Below are 18,385 nucleotides of genomic sequence, written 5' to 3'. Positions count from 1 at the left end.
ACAAGGAGCTGGCGCCTGCCCGCAGCTCTCTCTGCAGACACGCTCTCTATGCAAGCGCAAGTCCTGCTGCAGGTACGACATGAGCACGGGAAATCCTGGCGGAGTCAGGAATAAATCCCGGGAAGGGGCTATGCCCAGGCAGGAGCGTCGCCTCCCTGCGCTTTGCACGGCATTCGGGAGAGCTCCGGAGTGTCCCGGCTCCTCTCTGCATACAGGATTAGGAGCTGGAAACGCAGCGACTGCCACCGGCACCTTTATTAATTAAACCCTTCTCTTAGCTAAGCTGCTCAGCTTAGCCAGTCCCTAAGCAATAGCTAAGTAACAACGGCCCGTTCCCTGCCAGGGAACGTTTCATTCGGCCACGGAACGTTCAGACGTTTCCAGGGAATTCGCGAAAAGCGCAGCCAGCCCTTTTTCCACACGGTGAAAAAGACGGAATGGCCAAAAATAAGGCAAATAAGCAGGAAACCCCATTTACGCGCTGGCAGCGCCAGCCATAGCGGAGGACGCGGCATTCCGGCAGGAGCTCGGAAATTCCAGCCCGTCTTCCCTTCCTCACATGGATTCCCAACGGGAAAGGGGGCGGGGGGGGGGGGCGGTTGCCGGGGTGCGCACCGCGCATGCGCACCCGGTGACGCGAGGCCCGCCCGGTGACGCGCGCCCGCCCGGGGCCGCGCGCATGCGCAGGGGGCGGCGACGCCGGAAGCGGCGGCGCCGGGAGCGGAGCGGAGCGGAGAGGGGGGGACGCGGCGAGCGGCGGCCTCTTCCCGCCTTCCGTGCGGCCCCCGCGGGGGGCCGGTGCCGCGCGGGCCGCCATGAGCTGCCGGCAGCCGCTGCCGAGCGAGCGCGGAGCGAGGCAGAGGTGACCGGGGGGAGGGCGGCCTGCGGCGGGGGGAAGGGCGGCTCGGTTTGAGGGGGGCGGCTCGGTTTGAGGGGGGCGGCTCATTGGGGTGCAGGGGGGGACACACGAGGCCCCGTGCTGAGGACGGGCCCGTTGTGGGGGCGCGGGGGGCGGTGGGTTTGGGAGGGCCGCGTTAAGCCAACCCGCTCCCACGTTGGGAGGAGGAGGCTGGTTTGGGGGTAGAGGAGCCCCCCGGGGCCTCCGGGGGGCAGAGCAGGAGGAAGGGCCGCACCGGGGCTGCAGCTCCTGCGGTTTGGGGGAAAGGCCCCCCAGGCCGGGCAGAGGGGGCAGCGGCCAAGCGCGGAGGCGGCAGCGGGAGGGTCCCTGGGAGCCAACGGCCACTCGCAAATGCCTTATTGGAGGCTGCTTAACGTCTATAAATACAGATTACTGTTAAAAAACAAAATAGGCCCCTCCTAGGTGTGTGCAGCACCCAGCGCGCTGAGGCCCATAGCCCCGTGCACTTGTGCGGTGGAGAAATGGTCCCATCGCTGGTTAAGGCTGCGGTGACGCTGCGAGACGTCAGCGCGCGGCGATTCCGCCACCGAGTTCCTATGGAGCGGCCCTGATGTCACAGGCGGGCGGGAAGGGAGAAGGGTCGGCCTTTTCCACGGCGCCTTCCAGCCCCCGAGCTGCCAGGCTCCCGTTCACGAGCAAAACCCACGTTGTGAGGAATGCTGTGAGGTGCTGTGAGGATTGAGAGACCAGAGGAAGTCGTTGCGGACGCTAGTTGTCATCTCATGTAAACAAGATGAACTGAATTGAGTATTTATTGAAAATGTAGTTGCTGCCACTCTTCCTGAGTGTTTTTCGTAGCCAGTCGGATGTCATTAAAAGCCCCAAATGTATTTTTAGGCGTGTCTGAGTACTGAGAAGTGCCAAGGCTGAGGATTGTCAAAGGAGTTTATTTAGGAAGATGCTTATCGCTGGTTTTCATGGCAGATAGGAATCCTTGCCTCTTAAAGTGCTGTGAACGCTTCATGCTGGCTCCTTTGTGAGAAAGGTGCAGGATTTTCTGCTCTGTAGATTACAAAGAGAATGTGAAAGATCACAGTAGACTAAAGGTTTAGGAGGTGCCTTCATTAATTTACCAGGTTTTCATAGTTTTATTGCAGACTCACTTTTAGAAAACAAAAGGTAAATCAGTGGGCTGCTAACATATATATTTTTTTCTCCTTTCTACCCCAATGTCCTTCAGGAAGAGGAGGCGGAATGGTAATGAAGATGATAGTCACATTCCTCAGACAAAACGTAGCACCAGGAATACTGTCCTTCAGGACTCTTGGGACACTGAGGTGAGAGGCTTTTCAGGCAAATTGAGTTTCTTTTACTGCTACCTTTAAACAATGTTTAGAATAGTCCATGAAATCTCATTCACAAAGAGCTGTTACTGAAAACACATATTTTTTCTTTTGTGTGATGTGATTCAAAGAATCTATAAAGTACAGTTTGGAAATCAGCATGTTTTCAAGTGAATGTGCCTGCCTGTTGCTTGAAAGGTTCTGCAACATAGTTCAGCTGCTGATTTATAGTGCACAAAATGAACACACAAGGAAGGCATTTGCTGCCACTTGCTGTGTCACATCGGGTGTATCCAGACCCAAAGAGTCGACCACAAGTTCCTGTGGTCGCTCCGCCTGGCTGCTCCTGCAGCTTGGCAATTAAAAGGCCCTTCCCATTAGAGTGCAGCCCTGATCAGTGCGATCCTGGAGCGCCCGTTCAGTCGATACCGTTTGTTTGCTCTCTGAAAACGTCCAGTGTTTTGAGCAAGACTTGCTCTTTCAAAGCTGGAGGGCTCCGACTATCTGGTTTCTGTTTGTCTTTGCTGCGATCTTTTGTTGGATTGGGAGAAGCTCTTCCCACTTTCTCGCTGGTCTCCCTGGCTGTTCTGCAGCATAAGTGGGTATTTGAATTGCAGGAGTTTTGGGAAGTCACTGGGAAGGTGCTGTGTGAGGGAGATGGGCATTGAGTTATGTCCAGAATTGGTTGCTCATAAGGCAGGTGCTCTGTGAAGGTGCAGTTTGCTGGCTTTGATAGTTCTTTTTTTAAAAAATAATGCTGATTTCCAGACTGTGCTATCTCATTTCCTAAATTGTTCCAAGTATTAATGATCTGAAAATTCCATATACATACATACATATATATATATATATGTACTATATCGTTTTCTAGTTAGCAGTGTGTTTCTTTTGCAATGTGATGACGAAAGGAGCATGGTGTGAGGAGGCTTCCTCCTGGTTGGTGTCACTGGAAGTTAATGAAATGTATTTCTTTAATTTTTTTAAAAAAATTAAGTAGCCTTCTCCCTGTGAAGGCCAGTTGCAATTAGTAACTGTGAAGTACTTAAGTTACACTGAACTGTCAACCCTACTTGGATTGCACAAATTTTGTGGACTATATAATTTTGATCTATATATATATATTTCTCTTTCAATAATGGGTTCAAAGTATACTTACATTTAAGATGATACAAAAATGTATATCTTGTTACTGCTTTTGTCAAGAATACTTTTTTAAACCAGTGCACCCTTAGAGGTGACTGATGACAGTGACATTGTATGAAAAATGCTGTAATGGTTGAGATGTTCCTCATGGAGGTATCTGCTGTGGCAGAAAAACACAGGCTTCTGGTAGCTGTGTTACTGTTTTGCTACAACTAAGACTTGCCGGGTGACGTTGTTTGCTGCTTGCTCTAACGGGTAGAACATTAAATAGCTTCTTGCCATCTGACACTGAATCACTTGTCCAACAGGTTAAACACCTCTTCGTGTGTAGAGTAGTTAATGGCTAAACAAGCTTTATGGCGGGAGGAGGAAGAAGTTAGTATGGAACAAGGGATTGGAGTAGGAGTAAAGAAATTAAGGATATCAGGAAAAACTTAATGGTGAGTGGCAGAAGCACCTTTGCTTGTCGAATAAACACGTGGCGTTTGGGCACAGCTGCTAAACTGCAGGAGTGGAAATAGTTGTAGAGCCCACGGGCGTGGATGGCCTCGGGGCTGTCCCTGAGCGCTGGCTTGGGCGGGCTGGGGACGCGGGCTAACAGCACGCCTCGCGCATGCAGCTCTGCCGTGCCAGCCTCCTTGATACATTAAACCCTCGTGCAGGTGATGCCCACTTGCAGGAATGCACCTGCTGGGTGCAGAGTTGGAGAAAAATCAACGTTCGCTTTTCTTGAGCGAACAAAATTCGCAATGTCATGCACTGATGAATAGCGCTTTATTTGCTTTTTGCTTGTTTCCTTGGAATGTTGGATAACTGAATCAGCATGCCCAGAAACTCAAGCCATGAGTTAAATCCTGGTTATTCCCATGTATCTTAAGGACTTCCTGTGCCACATGAAGAATATCTTGTGCTTGTAGTGTGCAAGTGCTTCCCTTTCATGTCCCTTTGAAATTGTTGGCCATTTATAACACTTTTATTTAGTTTCCTGATAGTTTGTCATTTACAGAGGTAGCTCTTGCAGATTAAAAATCCCCGCTAGCTGTAGAATATTGAACTAGAAGTAAACGTGTGTATGGAGGGACACATAGGGGGGCATTTTATAATTTTAAAGAGCACACGAGCAAAGAACTGCTTTTCATCCGAGGGCATCGCTCTCCCTGCCTTTTGTGAAACACATTGACTAAACCCCCTCTTTTGCCTTCTTTCAATTGCAACCCGGGGTTTTTATTCACATTGAGGTTGATTTAGTTGAGAACATAAGCTCAGTGTCAAACTCAGGCCTTTTTTCCCCTACCCTTTGAGGACGACAGCAATACCTGTACAAGGTATTTTACAGGTGCTTGTTCTAGTGGCTGCTCAGACGCAGGGTGCTCGGTGATGTTTCCCCTGTCGCTTGCCTCCAGTCATGCTGCTCACGCCAGCTAGACTGTTCTGCAGAAGAGACTCCCCGTTTGCCCCATTGACGTGTCCTTTCACTTGGGGCATCTGTGACTCTTAGGGGAGGGAGGCTACGATTCGCTCGAGGATTTATCAGCACCGCTTCCTTAACGCACATTTAGAAATTTAGCAAAAGCCCTTCCCACTGTTAGTCATCTTGGACACGGAGTTACGGGGAATCGTAGGTCCCGTGGGGTGCCTGCTCCAGCTATGGGACAGCAAAATGCTCTGCACAACGCTCAGAATCACCGATTAAAAGCTCTTTGCACTGATTTTTATTTTTTTTCCCTGGGAAGGAAGGGAGTCTTCAGCTTCTGGCTGATTTCTTTCCTTCCTGAATAGCCTTCGTCCGTGAAACCTCATTTCCGAAGGTTCTTCTTTTGTTAGTCTGGCTGAAGATGGCATTCCCCAGAGCCCAGAAAACGGTGGAAGCGGTTACTGATGTGGGACACAAGTTGTTTATCTCAAAGCAGGGCTTTTGTCCAGCATTGCACCCATGCTGTTCTGTCAGGCATTACCCTAGTGAGGAAGGTATTGCTGGTTTAAATTCTAATTAAAAATAGATTACTTCTCACTTGAACTGAGCTTGAAAGCTTAAGAGGGGCCAGGTCTAAGTGGCTGTTTCCCAAGTTCCTGCCATTAGTGGCTGAGATGCTGTGTTACTCATCAGTGGCTTAGTTAACACATTTGTCTGGAGTTTTATTTGGAAGTTTTTTCAAATTTGGCAAATTTTGCAACTGTGGGATATGATGCTTAGAAGAGTTCCTGAACCAGATATTAACCATTGCCCTATGAATACTTAAGGTACTTCAAAAGCCTCCTTTGGGCTTTTCCTTTGCCCTTTCACTTGGAATCGTTGTTTCATTGTTTAGATAACTGTCGTTGCTGACGTGATGACTTTAAGGCTTCTTTTTTTGTCTAATTGTAGTCCAAATGCGTAACAGAATGTGCACCACAGCCTGGGGAAATGGTAGGTCTGCGACATGATCTGGGCCATAAGCGGGTTTCACGTGCTAGTGAATTCTTGCATTAGAGAAATGGAAATAAAGAGGGTCTGATAAACCACATCTGTTAACAGCCTGAGGTGTAGGAAGCACATCCCAGGACACAGCCTCTGATTTAAAAAAGAAATAGAAAAGCCAAAAATAATCCTTCCTAACAGCTCTAAAACGTTTGTTAAAAGCAGTAATTACTATTAGGTTCTCATCTCAATTTTTACCTTGATTTTGCAGAAGGTGGCTGTAACGAAAAACAGTAAGGAACACAGACTAAAAGGAAACAGAGTGTCCTGTGCGGTGGGTTTCTCTCCAAGGCTGCTCTAACTCGCAAAGCGAACGATGTCCTCTCAGTATTTGGCTTTTTGCGCAAAACGAGACGCTGCAGCAAGGCCCCGTAGCGGCTCCTCCCTGTCCTCGTGTGCTCCCCCTCTCCAGCGTTGTAGCTCTAGGAAGAGTAGCCAGTTGCTCATGTAGTTACATCTGTTGCTTTCCTAAGATTAGATTTTATTTTGTTTTTTTTTGTGTGATTTACTTGCTAGCTGGATCTAACCCGCAGCGTGGTTGCGGCCACAGCACAGTCCTCTTGCTTGCTATGCAGCAACAGAACTAAAACAATTTTGGTGCTTAGCAAAAAAAAACCAAACAACAAAAAAATACATTTATTCTGTTTATGCAGTTGAATCCTCGTGACTGATTGTGCAATCAGTGCTGTGGGACTCACGGTCTGGCATTTTGGGTCATCTCAAATATTTCTCCCGAGCGGCTTCCTGGGCCTTTCTTGCCGGTTGTGGACAGACCTGCCAGGTGCAGTTTGCACCATTCCTCAGATTTTGCTCCAAAATGAGGCTTCCTGGATGTGGTGCTATTAAAATTACTGATTACTTCTTTAAATTTGCCTTCCTTTGCTGTGGCCACCACGCTTTGACTTCTGTGGTTTTAGTTTAACACTTGAAGATGTTTATCTTCTGTCGTTTGTGCTGGCTGCTTTTCTGCATTTTCCTCTTCTGGGAGGAAGTAGCCACTTTCTCGTTTTTAAGCACTTACATCTTAAATCTTTGCAGCGTTGTCCTAACCAGCATATTGCACTATAAGGAAATATTGCAGCTGTACCTAATGGAAGCCTTTCCTTAGCAACCCCTAAAATGGTGTTCAGCAGTTTTATGTCTTTGAAACACCGAAAATCATGCCCTAGTGCTCATCTAGCATTGGTGCTATAAATGTGTTTATCCTTCTAAATGCTGCTGAATGAGCCCTGTCCTCTTACATGAGCTAAATCGTGAGTTCTGTTTCCTGCACATGGAAATATTTTGATGGCTGTCACTCTTCCACTGTTATGTCAAGAAAATTGGTATAGAAAACTACAAGTTAACCTTTTAGTCCCAGCACGTACTGGGAAAATGGTAGTTATTTGTATATCAAGGTGTTCAAAGACTTAAAATGGATGTCACATTGCATTTATTTTTAACAGCCCGTTGCTTTGGATGCTTCCAAACACATTTTAGAAACGTTGACTTCCAGAAAGATGCTTTGCATGGTGCTTACCTAAACCGTCTGCTAGAGCAGAACTGATGAGAAAAGCATTACAGCTTTTTAATGTCCTGCCTGCCTTTACTGACACGTGCAATTCAGTGGGAATGTTCTTTATTTTCCAATTCTCGGATGGACTCAGCAAACTTCACTAGTGCTAACGTGGGTCATGGGGGCAGAACCGGTGGGCATAAACCCAATGATTGCACTGAATACACCAGAGTTCGGTGAACCTCGGGGTGAAACCTTGCTTGTCCCCTCACCTCCTCGACGCTTTTCAGGTGCTGGCAAAATAGCTGCAGCAAAAGCCCCCTTGGTGGATGTGCTTCAGGTCATCGGGCTGAGCGTGAGCCTGGAAATGTGCAGGGGGGGGCTTTTTCTAAAGCGTTAATGAACGTTAATGAATGTCCTGTTGTGGACAGGAGGAACCGGCGCGTGCCGCTCTGCTGTTAACGCTCCCTTTGTGTCTCCTAGTCCTCCAGCAGCGATAGCGGCAGCAGCAGCAGCAGTTGTAGTAGCAGTAGCATCAACAGCCCCGACAGAGCAAGCGGTCCCGACAGCAGCTTAATCCCGGTCATCGCAGGATCCAGCCCCGTCGCCTCGCAGCCCTTCCACGAGCAGTCTGCACTAAGCCAAGGTCCGTACTTCCACATCAACCAGATCCTGAAGGAGGCACATTTCCACAGCCTACAGAGCCGGGGCCGCCCGCCGACATGATGAGCCAGCAGTTCCTTGCCTTCTGTGAAGGGACAGCACTGTGTAGATTTGATATTTCAACTTAAAAGTTTGTTAAAATGGAATTGCACAAAACGCCTGTTGCCTTTTCAGTCTATATTTGAGATAACAGGTTAACAGGAAATTGTTTACTTGTGGTTTGCTGCACTATTGCAATGCAAAAGGGGCTTTGAAGCAATTTTTATAGGATTCTTTTTGGGGTGGTTATAAAGAACGTGTCAAGGTGAGACTGAGGAATCCACATCTGTATTATAGGATTGCATAGTTAGTCCAGTTCCCACTGATTGCCTAATCTGTTTGTTAGCAATTTGTTGCTTTATGTAAAGTTCTTTCAAACATTCATCTTCAGTTTTATAAGTATTTTTTAATTTCAATAAAATAGTAAAAAAATTCTTTGGCAAAATAACTTTTTTAAGGGCATGATGCTAGTTAACTGAGCATTTAGAGCTAAAGAGAGTCAAACAGCTGCAACTTTCCCCTCAGCCTAGTGTGTGATGAGCCTTATCTTGCTTGATCTTTACTGCTGCAGTAATCAAAAGAAAATGTGAAACTAGGACCAGGTAAACTTAGGCAGTTGTAGCCAAAATATCAGGTGCCCCTTGGGGTGCTTTACCTAGCAGAGTCGTGATCTCTTGAGGAAAGCAGAGAGTGGCCTGGAGAGGGGCTTTTGAACAGGGAACAAGTAGACTGTGTAACTCACCCACCAATTTCTAACTGTGAAATGTTTTCTATTAAGTTGTGTACTAATTTTCTTTAATTTGAGTTGAAGGTTAACAGCTCCTAAGGAATGAGAAGTGAAAGAGCAGACAGGCTTCTGTGTCAGTAGCCTGACTACAAAGAGCATCCTCACTGATGTCTGTTTTAAGGAGCAAGCTGTGCCCTTGCTAAGGATGTAACAGTACAAGTGTTGACGCATCCTGGTGAGAGACGAGTGTGAAGATGAACACAGACAAATGTGAGTTGTTTAATTCTATTTTTTAATGGAATCACTTGGTCATGCCTGAAAGCCATCCCAGCTTGAAGAGGGAAGGGGCAGCTGTGTCATCTTCCTCGACTACAAGCTGCCTGAACAAAGAGCCGGGACGGAACGTCTCATCTTCCGCTCTTGGGAGCACAGGAGGTGGAACCTGTATTTTTTATTTTTTTGAGAGAGAGGCAGTAACTATTACAGCATACCTTTGCTTTTTGTTTTTTTTCCCCATATCTTCACCTACAGCAGTTGCAGGGAGGCACAGGCTGCAGCAGGACAGCCCTTCTCAGGCATGTGGAGCCTGAACTGGGTTGTGTTACTGCTGCTATAGGTGGTTAGTGACAGGCAGTGGTACAAGCAGAACTTCTTGCTTTTAGCAACAGTTAACTCCCCAGGTGTCCTTCAGTGCTCAAAAATAATCATTCTGCATTGCAGGAGGGAAGAGGCTATTGCTGTCAATGCAAGGGGGACAACAGAATGCTGCAAGTCCAGCTCTAGCCTCAGTGTAGAGAGTTGTTCTTGAGAAACCGTGGACTTTAACCTCTCCAGAACCTTTTCAGCATAAAAGCAGTGAGCATCAGTCAGGAAGTCAGAGACGTGTGGCCAACATAGGACATTGGGTCACCACAGCCCTTGCTGCTGCCACAACAGGAGAGGGGAGCGGGAGGAGCAAGACGGACAGCGCTACACACTTCTACAGTCTGCCTTAGGGGTAAGAGGTAAAGAATACCTTAATTTTGAAGCTTCAGGCTTTTATACAATCTTTATACAATGTCTAGATCTTACTGCTTCTGAATAATGCAGAGCAAGAGTTGCAGAGTAAAAGTTAGCATCTCAGGTAACACTCTGCTCTGATAAAATCAGGTTTTTACCCTGCTGTTCCAGTTGAAAGGACATCAGCATAGATAGATACAGGCCACTAATGGCTAAAGGAAACAGATTGCTCAAGAGTGTTTCCTGTAATAGTGAGGTATTCCTTGGCTCTGTCCTCTGCATGGGGAACTCCATCCAAACAGCTATTTCAGACTGGGAAACGTGTAGCAACGAAGCAGTTGTCGACTAATAAAACTCAAACAGCGACAACACAAAGCGCTGGCAGGAGAAGCAAGTCACTCAGTTCACACAGGCTTAAATACCCAAGTGAGGCTTCAGCAGGAGTTAAAGGTCAGCATCATACTGAAAGGGAGTTCAAATAATTAGTATCCTTCAATGTTTCTTGTAGCCATCCTTAAATGAACCAAGTCTTTTATGCCTTGATCTCAAAATGCCTCCTCATCTGCATAGGTTTTCACTGCATTTTCATGGTGGTTATTGCCTATGTTTTATTGCAGAGCAGTGCACCAAAAAAAAAAATCCAGGCACCATCAGGTTTTTTGAGAGGCAAGGGGAAATCCAAACTATCTCATTGCTGTGTTGCCATAATGATTCTCTCATTTTAAAGAAAATAAAGAAACAGGTTAAATATTACTATGTTTGGCTACTTTCTTCTTTCCCTGCAAGTTACAGTGCAGGTGGGAGGATGAGCACTGGTGGCAGATCAGTAGGGCTCTGTTGTACCAACCTGAACTCTTTCTGTGTTTCTGCTAGCAGATTTCGTCTTGTGAGAGCTGGACATGCTCAGTGGCAGAAGTCCAAACCTTAAGGAGAAGGGATAAAGAAATGCAGTGAGCGCAGGGAAGCCCCTGTTCTGGGAGTGTTTTGCAGAGCCCTTTCAGAACGCATGACCCAGCTCCCAACTTACCTGATCTGGCTGGAGGCCAAGGGCAGGATGTTGTGGAGCTCCTGGGTGCTCAGGGCGCTGCTCCTGCTCGTGTAGTGGGTCTCTGTCCCAGTCAACAGGCCGAAGAGAACCTGGAAGACATGAAGGAGCTGCTGGTATCTGGGGACACCGGAGGAGCTGAATGGCCCCCTCCCCCCAAAGCTACTGTATTTTTGGGACCATTCCAGAATACTTGCGGTGAGTTGCTTAATCACCCAGTTTCAAGTTGAAATATTAAGTCTCTGTCTGCACCCTCTTTAACTCTTGATTTTAATTGGTGCTGCTAGCTATTATCATGGCCGAGTTCTAGGCCTATTTCAGTCCTGCTTAACCCAATTAGTGTCACACAGGCTCCAGTGAATCCTGTTAGACAAAGTTGAGCCAACTCCATGTGTGATAATGGGTTATCCAGCCAGCTCGGCAAGCTGCGCTTATCTTCAGCTGCCTTTAAATCCTCCGTGGTCCTGAGGAAGTGCCAGTAGTTATCTTGGGGTATTAAGCAGTGCCCTTGTGGAGGGCAGCAAACCTGTTCAGCCTCGCGATGTGTCCCTTGCTTTCGTGAACTTACAGAGGTGCGTTGAACCAGGCGGTTAAGGTTGCTGTTTAAGTGCGGAGTGAAAACATCCAAGTCAAATGGATCGATGTGGCCCTCCAGGAAGTCAATCACCTTCTCGAGCCTATAACCAGAGCAGAAGAGCCCTGTCAGTGTTACCCCTTGGAGGAGCCAAGGAGGGCTGCTGGTAAGGACAACGTGGCTTCATTTGTCCTAAGAGGTGGCTAAGCAAAACAGAGCTTGCCTAGCAGAACAGCAGCTGTTTGAATGGCTTCCAGCTAGTACAAAGGCTGCTGTGGCACAGGAGAAGTCACCCTGCTGTAAGTCTTATAACAGATGCCTCAGTCCCCAGACTGGGACATAGTCAAGCTTTAGACCCTCGTGTGGGAGCTAACTGTGCTCTCCAGCAGGACTTGTTCTCTCTGAAGGTCCCTTCCTGCCACACGGACACGCCGCATGTGCAAGCGGAGGGGACCAGATGCTGTTCCTGAGCTGTCGGCCTCAGAATCCCATCCCTCCTCCTCCAGTTTGTGGATGAGCTTCGCGGCAGTGCAGGAAGGCAGAGAGCAGAGCTCTACGACGACAGGACAGACCTGTTCCCAGGGCAGAGCACCCAGGGGAGCGTCTGCTCTTCAGGATATTCTGCTTGGCCCAAAGAAACATTTCTGGAGATACTGCCCCGACTGCTGCTACGTTTAAAGAGTCGGGGGCCCCACAAGGTTCTGCCGGGCTCTGAATCCCACGGCTCCACCGCACCCGGAGTCGTGCTTGGTTCTGCTGCCTTTCGCCTCCTCGCTCTTGGCCGTCAGGATGATACTCAGGTACCGCAGATCATAGAGCAACTGCAGAGCTCTGTTCTGGGTCATGGGGAAGGAGCCTTCCTTCTGCAAGGAGGACAGTCAAAAGAAAAGACAGACCATCACGTTGTACACGGGGCTTTCAGAGCACTGCTCTAGGCTAAACATTTAACAGCGCTGGCATCAAGAATCAACCAGCCCAGCTGAGCCATCCACAGCAGGTACCCGGGTGTCAGACCCGCTCGGCTGTCTCACTTCTGGGGAGAGGTGAAGAGGGATGAAGTCCTCCCTGTCACAGTCCCCATTCCTAAGGACGGGCACCTACGTTACTGCCGCGTGGCCCAGGAAGCCCCTCGTCCCGCGCTCCCTCCAGCCAGGGCAGCACCAGGCGCAGGCTGGTTGCACTCACAGACCTTCTCCTGCTTCTCTTCCATAAGCTTTCCATAGGCAGCAAGCAGTTCTGTCATGCAGCTCTTGAGCAGCTCCTGCAGGGTGACTTTGGGAAGAGTGTGACCTCCAACACGGTTCACCTCTTGGCACAGACTGAAGAGGAAGCACTGAACGTACCAGGATGGCTGTTGAGAAACAGTCAGGAAAGTATTGTTTGCATTTGGTGTGTAAACTACATCAGCTTCATCAAGGGGAAGACTTCCTTTTGGTTGTTTCCTCAGCAGTCTCAGCTCTCTCCCACTGAGATCTATCTGCCCCCAAAGCTTGGCTTTTTTCCTTCAGAATAAGCAAAATTCACCTTCTGAAGGTTGCTACAAGAAACTTGTCCTGTGCAGCCTCTCTCTTACCGAGCAAAAGCCAACCTTGTTCCTGCCTTGGCCCTCCTCCTCTGTAAAACTCCCCCTGCTTTACCAAGCTAGTGGTGAAGCTTCACCACAAGCGTCGCTCCTGCCATCCCCAGGAGCCTAAGGAATCTGCAGGCCTCACGCTCCTTCCCAGGTTTTTCCACAGTCCTGCCTTTACAGTCCTGTCTTTCATTGGATCTCCTTGAAACTCTCTCCCCACAGCAGGTCAGCGTGCTCGGGCTTCACGTTGACTGTCCCAGGGAAGGATGTTGGCTCCCCTGCTGCCCCGCGGGAGTGTTAATTCTAGAGGTAGCCCTTGATAAATGACCTGCTGAGCACAGAGCTGAAGCCTGCTGCAGCGCAGCATCCCCGAGGCCGTTCTCACACAGGACACGGGCTGGTGAGCGAGTGACAATGCAGTGGCTTTGGAGACCACTGCTTTTCTCCTCCTGACAGACCGTTTCTGCACGGCAACGTTTCTCCTACCTGCGCAGGCAGCCGGATCTTTGACGTTACGCTGTTCCCAGACTCGCTCTCCTCCTGGATTTCGATTTCATCCCAGTTGGTGGCTGTGGCCAAGATGGAGCCTGCTGAGTCTAACAGCAACGTGCGGGCGAAGCACTGAACCAGGGCCTGGAGCACACAGCGCAGGAGCAGGCGGTCACAGCAGGGGCCGACCCTCACCCTGCTCCTTCCGCAGAGACCCTCGCCGAGAGCAGCCCATCCGGGCAGACCGAGCCCGGGGCAGCTCCCGGGAACGGCAGCCCTGACCCCAGGGAGCGGGAAGAACCGAAACCCACGCGGGAAGCACGTGCTGAGAGCAAGAGCCCCTTACCTTGGTGACGGCCGAGCTCCAGAGCTGATAAGCAAAGAGGCTCTGCTGCAGGAGCTCCGCCTTCACCTCCTGCCACTTGGCCTGCTCAGGGCTCATTTCCTGGGCTTTCCCCTTGCCCAGCTTCTTGGTGGAGCGGGTTTCCCTGGGCGCTGCCTCCGCGCTGCCCGAGTGGCCCAGGATGCAGTGCTTGAGGTGCGGGCACAGCTGGCTCAGGGACTGGCAGAGCCTGGCCAGGAAGAGGACGGCGCTGAGCGGCGCCTCGGCGCGCTGCAGCTCCCGGCGCACGCAGCCCAGCACGTGGCGCACGCAGGCGACGCAGTGCTCGCGCAGCAGCCCCTCCACGGTGCCCGCGTCGGCGTAGCGGTCGAAAGCAGAGCGGGACGGCGCCGCGCGGGCCGCCTCCTTGGCCGCCGAGGAGTCCGCGGGGAGGTAGGAGAGGAGGTCGTCCAGCTTGGCCTTCAGCTGGGAGTCGAGGGCGGCGCAGAAGCTCTGCACGCACGGGGTGAGCGCCTGCGCCTTCATGGAGAGGCCGCTCTGGGAGAACTGGCTGCGGTTGGCCACGCTGACCCACGCGGCGTCGGCGGGCAGGTCGCTGGAGCTCTCCGACCACAGGAACAGTGCCACGTTGTGCTCAAACTGGATGTGCTTGCTGGGGACAGAGCTGCCGGGCTTGCTTTCGAGTTCCTGCAGCGCTGAGATGAGAAGCTGCTTGGAGCTGCTTGAAATGGAGTCAAATCCTTCTTTAGTCAGTGTCTGGAAGAGAACAAGATAAAAAGCACCGCTTATTCGTGCTTCCCACCACCCTATCACTACTCGGGTGTGCAGCTGGGACTGGCTCACATAATAGAGGGGACACAGCAAAGTTCCCATGTTCTCCACAAATGGCCAGCTGCCCCAAACCTTGTGTACAAGGCTGAGCCCACCCGTCCCCCGGCCAGCTCTGCTGTTTCCTTCCCAGGAAACCCACCTGCAGCCTGTCCAGGAAGAGCTGCTGCAGCAAGTCCTCCCAGAAGGAGGCCGGTTTGTCCAGCAGGCGCTGGCACACGGTGTCCCAGTGCTGGCTCACGGCCTCGCTCGTGAGCAGCTCCCACACGGCGTCGCGGATCCCGGCGAGCCCTTTCAGGCTCTTCACGTAGACCAGCAGGTTGGTGACCCCGGCCTTGATGTCGTCGTTGCACCTGAAGGCAAAGTTTCACTGCAGCCTCCCCCGACTCAGCCCCAGAGATGGCAGCAGAGAATGGTGAGAATGTCTGCTATGAGGTGGGGAGATTCTTAACATTTCAGTTAAGAGGCTCTGCCTGGGAGAAACTTCCCTCTCCAGTCTGGCACTTGCACCCCGATGTCCCCCAGCTCCCCTGTGGCCACGCAGCACGGACAGGCAGGGGGAACACGCGGGATGCTCTGGGTTGTGTTGCTGGGAAATATCCCAGGGCTGCTGCCACCTGTGGGGACCAGCTGGCCATGCCGGCAGTGGCTCCATTGGTAGTGATACAGGCCTGACAAATGAGTGACAAGACTGGTAACGTGGGAGGAAGAGCTGCCAGACTGTTCCTCTTCGGAGGGCAGAGCAGGAAGGGGTGGAGCTGGGGGGTCTATAAAGGGGGTCTGCCTGCCTCCCCCCAGCCTGGGGAAGGGCAGCGAGGAGGAGGAGGAGGGAGCTGCTGGACCAGGAGCTGCAAGAGCTGGGTAAGGGGTTTCCTTCTCATTCATTCTCTGTGCTTGTTTGCTGGTGGGTTATTGCAGCATGCAGGAACTCTAAACTCAGTGTGGCCCGGGGTGGTCTGTGGGGTCTGCTATGTCGGAGTGTTACTGCCTGGCTTTTAGGACAGCCCAGGGCTGTTCCTTGGTGTTTAATGGCAGGGGAGAGTAGACATGGAGCCAAAGGAAGGCTCGGCCTGTGTGAAGTCTGCAGGTGAGCTCGGCTCTGCCTTGCGGGGCTGCTTTGGCTTGGAGACTTTGTGGTGTCTGCAAAAGCCCTGCAAAGAGGCCGCTGCACTCACAGGGCGATCCACTGCTGCAGCGTGTCCCGGAGGTGCTCCTGGCTGATGGGGTGGGCCAGCGTCCGCAGCGCCGGCTGGAATTCCACCACGGACGCGGGGAGGTAGCGGAACCAGCTGCTCAGCTTCACCTCGTCCTCCAGCACCCCACCTCCCCCTGGAAGCACAGGGATTAGGGGGAATCAGCCCAGAGCAGCAACGACCTGTTCTGCCAATGCAGGCTTTGGGCCCGGCACCGCTCACCTGCTGCCTGTTGGCCCGTGGCACTCTCCAGCGTGGAGAAGAGCAAGCCGCAAGGCAGGGCTGGGTCCGAGGGTGCCCCGTCGGGCATCGTGTAAAAGAGGGCATGAGCCTGGTACAGCGTGGTCGTCAGCAGCTCCATCAGGGAACACACCTGCGCTTTTATCCCCGCGCCTGCAAGGAAATGCCTTTCAGCCGAGGCAGTCCCTGAGCAGCCCTGTGTTTCAAGGCTGGCAAGCCTGATTATATGGACTCATTTCTAGCAAAGGGCTGCAGGACCCAGCACTCAGCTCTGGGCACTGTCTGCTTCCCCAGTTAAAGATGGGCTTGGCGTGGGTCCCTGTGCACTTAATTCAGTGCCGTGGCAAAGCACTGCCAGCGTTGTCACCTCCGGCAGCCCGCAGTGGGGGCATCCCTGCCATCCTGAGCTTTACAGGAGCGATGCCCTGTGGCAGAGGCAGAGTTAAGAAAGGAGGCAGTGCAGCTGTACTGACCGTGATGTGGCTGGTTGAGGAGCTGCTGGATAGCAGATTTCCTGGCCAGAAGGAAGTCAGCCAGGGCCTGGCGCGGAGAACTGTCCTCCAGGAGCATGATAGAGCACAGCGCTTCTGCCACCGCCTGGTCTGACACGGCCCGGCACCTCAGCAGAGACTTGCTCTCCTGCAGGATCGTGGATCTAGCAGGGAAAGGAGACGGGTGCTTGAGTAAGGGAGTCTGGAGTTTGATTGAGGTATTCAGATTTGCTTGTGTGATACTTGGCCAAAATTACACTTAATACTTCTTTCCTTGCAGCAAAACCTCTTGGTAACCCAAACCCACCAGGCCTCTGTGAGAACATGACGTTCTCTTCCTGTGCAAATAGGCTGTTGCACAGTTAGGGCAGAAATTCCAGCCTTAGGCTGACAAAGGGCAGATTTCCCGGAAATAAGAGTTCTGGGGAGAGCCTGAAGCGCTCCTGCACCGTGCGTGTTATCCCAAGGGAGCAGCTCGGGGCTTGCCGAGAGGCAGCCGCATCCAAGGAGGAGCAGGGAAGCAGGAAGGGGCTGCCCCATGGTCGGGGCTCGCGGGCTGCTCACCTGAAGTGGCTGGCAGCAGCCACCTGCCGCACGAGGATGGGGAAGCGGGCGAGGATGGGGCTGTAGCGGGAGCTGCCGGGCTCAAGCTGCAGCAGCCCGTGGAGGTGGCAGCAGAGCAGGTAGAGGCGGGTGGCGTGCAGCAGCCGCGCGGCCTCCATGGCGCTCCACACCTTCTCGGGCACCTCCAGCAGCAGCTTGATCTGCGCCGCGGCGCGGTAGAAGCGCTCCTGTGCCGCCCGCGGCGCCGCGGCCGCCTGCGCATGGAGGGGACACGGCTGCACCCCGGTCCCCACTACTCTGTCCCCGGTGTCACCCCCCATCCCTCTCGTGTCCCCTTCCCTATGGTGCCCATTACCCCCTGTCCCTCCCTGGGCTTCCTGGTCCCTTCCCAGCACCCCAGACCCCTCTTCCCTTGGGCCTCGTCCCCCTGTCACCTCCCCATCCCTCCCCTATCCCGGGGGAGCGGGCAAGTTCCTCTGCTCCCCCTGCCCCTCGGGGAGCCCCGATCCCTCCGCCCCCTCTTCCCCGCGGCGCCCTGCTCTCACCGGCGCCGGGGGCGCGGGCCGGGCGGCCCCGCCGCGCTGCAGCCCCTGCACGGCGCCAACGAGGCGCTCAGCGCTGAGGCGCATCTCGGCGATGGTGTCGGCGGCCTCGATGAGGTCCCGGTAGCGCTCGCCCACCATCTGCCGCAGCTCCTCGCGCTTCTGCTCGATGCCGGCGCGCAGCCGCCGCTCCACGGCGCGCAGCTCGGCCGCCGTGTGCGCCTCGAAGAGCGCCTCGGCCTCGGCGCCCCGCGCCGCCATGGCCGCCGCTGCCGCCATGATGGCCGCCCTCCGCCGCGGCGGCAGTGACGTGGCGCCGCCATCTTTGGGGCGGGAAGCGGCGCCGGCCGGCCCGCAGGGAAGGGGCGTGGCGTGAGGGCGGGCGCCGCCATGTTTGTGGCGGGCAGAGCGACCGTTGCCATGGCAGCGCGGCCCGCGGCCTCCCCAAACCCGCCTGTCTGCCTGGATTATGCGGCGCTTTCTATTAAAACTGCCTTTTTTTTTTTTTTTTTTCCTTTTTTATTTCCTTTTGTTTTTTCTTTTGTGTGGCTGCAGAGGCAGCGCTAGAGGGAGACAGCCATGCACTGGCTGTGTTGCCAGGTGCTCTGTTAGAACGCCTGGTTCTTTGGGGATTTATCCTTCCCACGGGCTACAGCTGCTTTGTTGTTGCGGGTTTCCCTCCAAACGAAGGAAGCTCCGCTGAGCCCAGCGGGGTTTGCCCAGTCTGCCTTCCGTAGAGCCCTGCTGCACAGACATCTGCTCCTGTGTGTGCTTAGATAC

General features: G+C 52.6%; 2 protein-coding genes across 3 annotated transcripts; one reads left to right on the top strand and one right to left on the bottom strand.

The window, feature by feature from the left end:
• Positions 1 to 788: 788 nt before the first annotated feature.
• Positions 789 to 9,179, top strand: LOC148593616 (protein VCF1-like). Of its 2 annotated transcripts, XM_088530157.1 has the most exons (4): positions 789 to 862; positions 2,100 to 2,196; positions 6,015 to 6,077; positions 7,782 to 9,179. In XM_088530157.1, the coding sequence occupies exons 1-4, from the start codon at positions 816 to 818 to the stop codon at positions 8,022 to 8,024; spliced, it is 450 nt and encodes a 149-aa protein (XP_088386283.1). In that variant the 5' UTR covers positions 789 to 815; the 3' UTR covers positions 8,025 to 9,179. The 2 variants fall into 2 exon arrangements, with proteins under 2 accessions (XP_088386283.1, XP_088386284.1); XM_088530158.1 differs by lacking the exon at positions 6,015 to 6,077.
• Positions 9,006 to 17,876, bottom strand: LOC148593615 (conserved oligomeric Golgi complex subunit 1-like). The gene is made up of 14 exons (XM_088530159.1): positions 17,615 to 17,876; positions 17,064 to 17,317; positions 16,482 to 16,663; positions 15,991 to 16,161; positions 15,751 to 15,904; positions 14,718 to 14,928; positions 13,751 to 14,503; positions 13,402 to 13,548; positions 12,535 to 12,696; positions 12,081 to 12,208; positions 11,340 to 11,448; positions 10,754 to 10,863; positions 10,574 to 10,649; positions 9,006 to 9,175 (listed from the first exon to the last, which is right to left on the bottom strand). Exons 1-14 carry the CDS (start codon positions 17,864 to 17,866, stop codon positions 9,029 to 9,031), a joined length of 2,856 nt encoding a protein of 951 aa, XP_088386285.1. The 5' UTR covers positions 17,867 to 17,876; the 3' UTR covers positions 9,006 to 9,028.
• Between the last annotated feature and the right edge of the window lie 509 nt (positions 17,877 to 18,385).

The sequence above is a fragment of the Tinamus guttatus genome, unplaced genomic scaffold (genome assembly GCF_059628265.1).
Source record: "Tinamus guttatus ecotype Peru unplaced genomic scaffold, ASM5962826v1 Tinamus_guttatus_pri_ptg000363l, whole genome shotgun sequence".
Classification (NCBI taxonomy): domain Eukaryota; kingdom Metazoa; phylum Chordata; class Aves; order Tinamiformes; family Tinamidae; genus Tinamus; species Tinamus guttatus.
Note: the sequence above shows the minus strand (reverse complement) of the source record. Positions and strands in the feature narration are given on the sequence as shown.

What these genes read in the sequence shown, in the direction of transcription:
- LOC148593615 (XM_088530159.1), bottom strand. Translation starts at nt 17,866, where the DNA reads ATGGCGGCGCGGGGCGCCGAGGCCGAGGCGCTCTTCGAGGCGCACACG. An exon ending in GCTGCTGCCAGCCACTTCAG is followed by an intron (nt 16,664 to 17,063) that starts GTGAGCAGCCCG and finishes TTTCCCTGCTAG; the next exon opens with ATCCACGATCCTGCAGGAGA. An exon ending in GGAGCTCGGCCGTCACCAAG is followed by an intron (nt 13,549 to 13,750) that starts GTAAGGGGCTCT and finishes TGTGTGCTCCAG; the next exon opens with GCCCTGGTTCAGTGCTTCGC.
- LOC148593616 (XM_088530157.1), top strand. Translation starts at nt 816, where the DNA reads ATGAGCTGCCGGCAGCCGCTGCCGAGCGAGCGCGGAGCGAGGCAGAG. An exon ending in AGGACTCTTGGGACACTGAG is followed by an intron (nt 2,197 to 6,014) that starts GTGAGAGGCTTT and finishes TTGATTTTGCAG; the next exon opens with AAGGTGGCTGTAACGAAAAA. An exon ending in GAAACAGAGTGTCCTGTGCG is followed by an intron (nt 6,078 to 7,781) that starts GTGGGTTTCTCT and finishes TGTGTCTCCTAG; the next exon opens with TCCTCCAGCAGCGATAGCGG.